This window comes from Sinocyclocheilus anshuiensis, unplaced genomic scaffold, assembly GCF_001515605.1.
Source record: "Sinocyclocheilus anshuiensis isolate Anshui unplaced genomic scaffold, SAMN03320099.WGS_v1.1 scaffold536, whole genome shotgun sequence".
NCBI lineage: Eukaryota > Metazoa > Chordata > Actinopteri > Cypriniformes > Cyprinidae > Sinocyclocheilus > Sinocyclocheilus anshuiensis.
In genome coordinates this window covers 871,775-880,306 of record NW_015557179.1, presented here as the reverse complement: position 1 = coordinate 880,306, position 8,532 = coordinate 871,775, and the positions used below count along the sequence as shown (strand labels likewise).

General features: G+C 35.2%; 1 protein-coding gene across 1 annotated transcript in view; it reads right to left on the bottom strand.

Annotated features, from left to right (window-relative positions):
* Positions 1–8,219, bottom strand: part of LOC107678498 (uncharacterized) — a 25,077-nt gene extending 16,858 nt beyond the window's left edge. The window contains exon 1 of the mRNA XM_016473777.1: positions 8,208–8,219. Coding sequence (XP_016329263.1) covers positions 8,208–8,219 — 12 coding nt within the window. The remainder of the gene's footprint in view (positions 1–8,207) is intronic.
* Between the last annotated feature and the right edge of the window lie 313 nt (positions 8,220–8,532).

Genomic DNA, 8,532 nt, shown 5'->3' with positions numbered 1-8,532 from the left:
ATACATTAAAAAGTTTAAATTACATTTCAAAATATATTCAAATAGAAAAACTGTAATACTACTTCACAATATTACTGTTTTTATTGAAATTTTGATCAAATAAATGGTGAGCATAAGAGGCGTCTTACAAAAACATTACAAAATCTTAATTATTCTAAACTTTTGACTGCCAGTGTATGTTTATAAGCACACAGAATACATAGTAAAGTATAATTTTTTTTTTTTTACATATTTCAATTTATATGTAAAATTCTAGTTATAAAAACAAAGGAAATATTACATAAATTATAATTTAGTGACTACATATAACAAAGATATAAGATAATACAAAGATAATTAAAGATAATACAACAGGTAATAAGCAAAATTCAGACCCAAGTTAACAACTGCATCCCATAAATGATCCTTTTAAATTATTCAAAGCTTCGACATTGGCAATTAAGCCATCAGGTGCAAAAGTAATAATGAAGCATCATAAATACTAGATTACATTTTTTTAAGAAAATATGAGTGGTTCTTGCCTGTACAAAACTTTGCACCACATTGCTTTTGGGTGGTTGCCAGATAATTGAAATGAGGTTGCTACGGTGTTTGGAACGGTTGCTAGGTTAGTGGTCACTTCAAAAAAGTAACAATAGACCTCTTCTCAAAAATAAGCATACAAACTGTGCAGTTATGCACCAGGGGCAATAAGTGCAAAATAATAATGAACTCAAAAAACCCTGGTCGATCTCGAAGACATTACACATTTTGCTGTATTCTGAAAATGCAACAGTTTGCAGATCATAAGCGTTCATATTGTTGATGTGACAGATGTTTTGTGTCTGCCCAAGGCTAAAAGGGACATTGCTGTTAATACATTCAAGGTAACAGCTCGGAATTTACAGAAATTATCTGCGCTGAGACTATTGGCTCTTATTATTGAGAGCGTTATATGAGTGTCTGGGTGTGTGTATATATATATATATATATATATATATATATATAAGAAGTATTTAAGAGTCTGCATTATTTTTGTCACTACTCAAATGCAAGCTTTTTTGTACAAATGGTCAGATGTTCTTTGATTCTACTGAAGCACAGGATGGTCTTTGAAACTTTGTAAAGTCATGCTGGATAATAACTTAAGGAACTATTACACAAACTTGTGGAGTCCATGCTAGTGCATGCTGTTATCAAAGCAAAGCGGGATATAGAAAATTGATTGTTTAAAAAAATATGAAATTGAAAGTCATAATATCATTTGTGTTGGAAATGGTTGTAGGCCTACTGCGTTAGCAACAATGCAAAATCTCTAGTGGGCTCAGACTGGTTTCACTTTAGATCACTTTTTTTGTTTCTCAGTTATTTTTTTCTTGATGTTTAGATGTTTTAACTCGCTTTTCAAAGGTTAACGAAGCAATACAATAAGTGTGTATTACTTACTCGGGTTACTTTTATATTAAATAGCCTTTACCTGATCTGCTTTGTGGTCAGAAGTTCAAAATAAAGCAAAGGAAACCTCAAAAGCTTGTGCATGCCTTGGGGTTTTTGTAATGCTGTCAGGGGCAATATATATATATATATAGAGAGAGAGAGAGAGAGAGAAGCAAATTAAAATGAAGACAGTGAAAAGGAAGCAGCAGAATTAAATCAGCAGAACAAACATCACAATCTGAAGGAAGGGTGAAATGAAGTCTGAATATCGGGCTGATGAAATTGCGCCTTTCACATTTAGTTATAGATATTTCCTTTCAGAGGACAATAATCAAGTGACCCACACGTCATATTTCATATCATTGCTTCCTGCAAGGCAGCAACATCCTCCAGCGCAACAAAATTAAGCCATGCACAGTAAACAGATACAAGAGAGATAGATGCTCTGATCATGAAGGCAACAATGAGTCAAGACAGAGGGACAGAGAGCAAATCAGCATTAATGACCATGAAATAGTTTAACACAATTTTCTTTCCTGTGTTGACATAAAAACAGAAACAGTACGTTGAAATGGAACATTCATATACATCACATTAGGGCCGTAACCACCATACATGCTAAATTATAATTAGTTATGGCCAAAATGTCCTCCCAATGCTTGATATCACTCCATTATGCACTGCTCTGCTCATAGTAGGGCTGCACGATAAATCGCATGCGATATTTAATGCGCATCTTGTCAGAAAGCCGGTTCTGTAATCAGCGGTAAATCTCCATCACCTGCGGGCTTTCACATTGAGCAGCATTAACTACACAGAGCCGTTGTTCACTGACGAGCTGTGCAAAAAATCGCGCGAATATGAACGTGGTTTAGCGCAACTCGTCATTTTCTGTCTCTATAATAAATTTAAATCTTTTAATTATTGATGATGAATACATAAAAGCCATTTGAAATAAAACTGTATGCAGATCAAATGAGTCATGGACATTTTTGGTCAATATTACTGGAAAAATTTTAATGTGTACACTATATCATCTAAAAGTTTATTTTGTCAACATTTAGGAGAACACGAGCATAAAAATAGCATTAAAGCTAAGAGAAATTGACTAAAATCCACAAAATTCTAAATTTGTTTTCATGAGGCAGCCAGGACAGTCCAGTTTAGCGTCACCAAACCCACAGGCCTTATTTGATAACCCTCAGCACAAACTAAAAGACCCTCAAGAGCCCCAAGTTACAAAATTTGCGTAATACCTCTAGTAGCAACACTGCAGAAAGACTCTATCAAGGTTGTGTAGTGCACTGGATTTCATCATTTTAATTCAGAATGCACAGTGCACATCGAAACTGTTTGTTTATCCAACAGATCAGAGCGATTGTGCAAATAGCAGTAGTGAGAGTCAAACCAGCTTTAACAAGAAATTTTCAAATCCTGTCATGTCACGCGCAAGTGAAGCATACTAGGATCATCCTATTCTGCATTGAATTTCATGCTATATTTAACTTGACATCAACAAGTGATTAGCTTAGCGATTCAGCGTATCGCACCCCATTCAAACGTATAATTTACACTAATCAAAAGATTTGATCTTACACGTTACACAATATAATCTATGCTCTCTGAAATGATACACGTGAGAACAAATAGGATTAATTTACAACTTAACATGAAAATGTGTAATAATGTGATTGTAGGAAAGATGATTTCATGCCGAGAGACACTGGGAATGTAATCCTATCTTGCAGGAAGTGCACATGGAAGCATTTTCCTGTTTGAGCTCATGATTTTTACACAATGGTGACTCGAATTTCTATATCAAAGCAGCTGCAAACAGGCAGAGGGCGATTCATACTCTTGGCAATGACAACAATTATGGGTCTCTTTTCAGTTGAGAGCTGCAGTTTACACATCTGACCTGTCAAACAAACCCCAGCCCTCTGAGGCCCATGAACCGGAGATCACATGATCACATGTGAAAAGGATAGTTAGAATCAGCCCAGCTGACCGAAGGCCGAGCACCGGAGCACTATCTCTACTGAATCACAGGAAACGGTCCTTTCTCAACAACTGAAATAGGGAACAGGGTTGTACTTAACGTCCACTCATCTGTTTCACTTAATCATGTTGAACCACATGCTACAATTACACTAGAGTGAGGAATGAAGAAGTACACTTAAAACATTGACCAGCAAGATCTGCTTAGCTGTAAATGTTGCATTATTAAATAACATCTAGATTAATCCCTGATATTTATAACGAGTAATTATATTTAGTAGGCTAAACATCTCCAGTATGCCATGGAAGAATAAAAATTTGATTCAGAAAGTAATGCTTATGTTCAACTAAAAAGAGAGAAGTTTCATTGTTTAATGCACACACATATAGTTTTTGTTTGTGTATATATATATATATATATATATGCATATGCATACACACACCACATCACATTTTTGCGATAATTTCTTTCACTAATTGTTTTCCAAAATGATTTTTCAAATTACTTATCAAAAAAATTACATAATGACAATAATTTAATAAACGAATAAACAATCTAATAAACAAATAAATACAAAAAACTATTAAAATCTTTTTTAAAGTATTTTTTCATGATTTTAATTTAATACGTTTTTAATTACAAAGCATACCATCAGCAATCTGAATAAAAACTTGAACTGAAAATGTACTGACATTTGCCCATTCTAAACTGCAGGTATCACAATGTTTGCTTTAAATGCCATACACTCTTAAAAATAAGAGTATGGTTCTTTATTGGCATTGATGGTTACAAGAAGAACCTCCATGGAATCTTTCAAATGCACAAAATAATCTTTATTGTGGTAAAAAGGTTCTTCAATTTTTTTTTTATGTTTTGATGAAGAAATCTTTATTTTTGAGAGTGTAGAATTATCAGTCAAATTGGTTATAGTAATACCGAAAGCAATAGGAATTCTGAATATTACATTTCCAAGAGATGAAAAGTGAAAGTAAGAGAGCACAAGTGAGTAATATCGAAAATCCATACATGATATCCAAACATAACAGCCCACAACTCCTCCGGCATTTTGCACATCCGCAATAAAGTCACCTGCACAGTATAAATCATTAACCGACATCCTGTCATTGTTCTAATCTCAAAACAAAACTACATTCCTATAGGAAAGCACTGATTTTAGTTGTTTAGTTTCAGATTTTTTTTTTCTGATGCTGGATTCAAAGCCACTCCTAATTAACTCAGGCCAGTCAAGACTAATTAGTTTGCTGACACCGGGACCTCTGTGTTCCCCCGTAACACTCCGGCCGGACTGTTCCCTCATGTCTAAATGCAAATGAGAGGTCATTCATAGACGATAAACAAACTTCTGAAACCCCATGAAGATGTTGTGCATAATTATATACACCAGAACGCCACTGGAAATGCAGGAAGCATAATCAGACATACAAGCAAGCTACTGTGCAAAAATATTTATGATGATGATAATGATGTTTGTCACTGTGCATTTGCTGCATCTCAGCTCAACTTAAAGGGACAGTTCACCCAAAAGTCAAAAGCTGTCATTATTTATTTACCCTTATGTCATTCTAAATATGTAAGCTATACTATTACAAGATTTGTTGAAGAATCTTAACTTATCAATACAAAGTTCATAATTTCCACGTCTATCAAGCTACAAACATGACAAAAACAACATAAAAATAAATAATATACTGTAAACTGTGTGCTATATTCCAAAATTTAAGCCTTATTCACTCATAATATCTCCCATTAGAATAATAATACACCCTGATGACCACTATAAAAGCATGGGGTAAGTAATATACAGTATATTTACAGTATATTTCTAAATTAATATTTTTATTCAGAATGCATTAAATTGATTAAAGATGACAGTAAAGACATTTTTAATGTTGCTAACGATTTCTATTTCAAATAAATGCTGTTCTTTTTAACTTTTTATTTATCAAAGAATCCTGAGAAAAAAAAAAATATACAATGGTTTCCACAAAAATATTAAGGAGCACACCTGATTTCAACATTGACAATAAGAAGAATTAGACAAATTAGAATTATTTCTGAAGGATCATGTGATACTGAAGACTGAAAATTCAGTTTTGCCATTACAGGAATAAATTATAAATTTACATTTAAAAAATCTCACCAACCCTAAACTTTTGAATAAAAGTTTGAAAACAGCTGTACAATATTCCAAGTCATACAAACAAAATATGAGCAAAATTTAAGCCATTATTCGCTGATGATATTCCCCTCCAGTGATGTATATTTCAATTAAAACTCACCAGTCATTTAATGCTAAATGTACACATGAAAAAATTCTTATATGCTTATACTGTATTTTTTAAATGCTTGTATTATCAAACTCGAAAACCTTTTGAAACCCAGCACAATGATGTTGATGTTTGAAGACATTGCAGGTCGTCCCAAATGAACATATTTTGCTAAGTGAAGTGCTCCACAGATACCTGCTCAGTGTGTAGGAAGCAGTGAGCACTACATACGGCCCCTGTGAATCGGATGGCAGAGTGCTAAAGAAGAGAAACAGCATGGCAGTAATGGGGATAATCTGTAACATACAGCAGAACCCTCAGGTCTTTCAGTCACTTCTCCCTCAAATCACTGAGTCATCCCTAATCAGACTGTCTATCTGTCTGTCTGTCTCTCTGGTCTGAGCAAAGACGACCGGATCGTTTTGTTTGACACAGGCACACTTCATGTGTTCGCTTATGACTTCCTCTCTCCAACAGGTTTTATCTGGTGGTGGGGGAGCATGTGATCACTAATCTCTGTCTCCCCACTCCCCCCTCCCAAACGAGGGGATTTCACACAAAGCCTCCGATTTTGTGCATCTGTCAATGATGCGATTTGCTCGTGCACCACCACAGACACGCGTGTCTCTATCGCTGGGATGTTTTGGTCCGAGCAACTGAGATGTCTAAGGCAGAGTAAATGGTGTAATGATGAACTTAGTCTCATGATGTGGCAGTATATTAACAGACAGTATTTAACAGCCCATAATTGAGATTTAATGACACATAATGGCTTTGAGAGACAGTATAATCACTGAACTAATGTGGCCGTCACTGCAGTGCAAATATAAAGCAGTGGGTCATAAATGGGTCGCAGGTCTGGTCTGATGTTCTGGTCACAGACAGCATTGCTAAACGCAAATCATAAAATACAAAATCAGCAAAAAAAGTTTGTTGTTAATATCCAATCAAACTCTACAGTATTTTTTTTAACCAAGAAGTACAGTAATTCTTCTTGGTTACTTGGTAGAAGCCAAATTAAGCAGATGTCATTACAAATAAGCAGGGTGATGTTCTTGAAAAACATACAAACATAGAATAAAACTATGCAGGATAAAAGAAAATATAACCCAGAAATGTGATTTCACTTGCAACAGGGACAAACATGGTCTGTTTCCACCACAATGTGTTTTGTATGGTGAGTTATTGACTGTCGAAAGCATGAAACTAGGGTGCACAATATTGGTTAAGTGGACAATATTCTAGATTTTTTTTTAAGTATATATTGGATATATGTTGGCTGATTTTGGATATTTGGATGTTTGAATGTTTATGCTCATTTCACCCATTTTAGATTACCGTTGCCATCATCTAATGTTTACTTAATGTTAATCTTTAAAACATTAACAATTGAATAACACCATTAAATCTAATCTTTGGCAAATCTCCACTAAAAATCCATTTTTCATACTGTACATTATAATGTTGTGATGCCTAAATTCACTTGTAACATTTAAAACGACTGAATGTTTTATTTTTAATTCAGACAAAACGGTGTAGAATTTAAAATCAGCAATTTATCAGTTATTGGCCATTAGACGAAAACAAATATCGGCTTAGCGGTCAGAATATTAATATTGGTGCAATCCTATATGAAACCATCAAAATTCAGGAGATGTCCAGAAAAATGTTCAAATTCAGCCTATGACATGTTAATATTTTTGCATACTGTTAGGTTCATAGTAAATTTTGATTCATAATTTAAAGACCATTTTTTATGAAAGATAGTTTTGGCACTGTATTTTGTCACCATTTAAGGCCCTAAATAAAATACAGGTCTCATCTAGATGCCTGGTTTGTAAGCTTGTAAAAACAACAAAACTATACACCAATTAAAATCAGAAACTACATTATTGGAGTATTTACACGCACATTCTGAGTGAAAACTGATTCAAAGTAAACTTTTCACCAATTTTTTTTCAGTGTACGTAATTAATGAGTTTGTTAGGACATCTGCTACCCTGAAAAACAGTGTACATGCAATTACAGTCCCTATATTATGGCACAGAGCTAAAAATATAGGATGTGCTCTATATTTGTGTGATCAACCCGTCCGGTTACGGTTAGTCAGTATAACATGATATAAGCAAAAAAAGAAGTTCTACAGTAGTTCTGTCTCGCTCCAAATATAAAAGCCCTCACCTGAGCACACATCTACAGCCAGAAACAGACAGCAGAAAGGGGGGTCATTGAGGAAACACAACCAGGGAACAGAAAGCACAACAAATATCGGCATTGTTGGTTGAAGAAAAAAAAAGCCCTCTGCTCACAGCTGATGCTGAAACTGTCACACTAGTGCACAGAAACTGCCTCATCTCCATAACACAACAACAGGCCTCACAATAGCAACCATGGAGACAGCAATCTCACAGCTCTCCTTTCACATGAGCACAATGACACACGCAAACACACAGCAGTCTGACAAACAGAGGAAAGACAACACCAAAACATCACAGCATTTGTACCTGAATCTTCATTTTCCAACAGGAATGCATCGGTGAATCCTTTAGGAGAAGGTTGTCACCTGTTACAAACACACACAAACAAAGCCTTGCTGGAGAGGTTACATGTCCCTTGTGTAAATCCTGTGGGAGAGGTGAAGCTGATAAACACGGAAGTGGTGCAGAGCAGGATGCAACAGTGGCAGATCCAACTGTCCTACATCCACATTTCTTTTACAACAGACAGAGGCAGAAGCACACAAGCTCACGGAGCAAATGAGAGATACTAGCCCGAGTTTGTTCTCTCAGCCGATAAGCCCAAAAACCAGCTACTTCCTCCAACTGACTC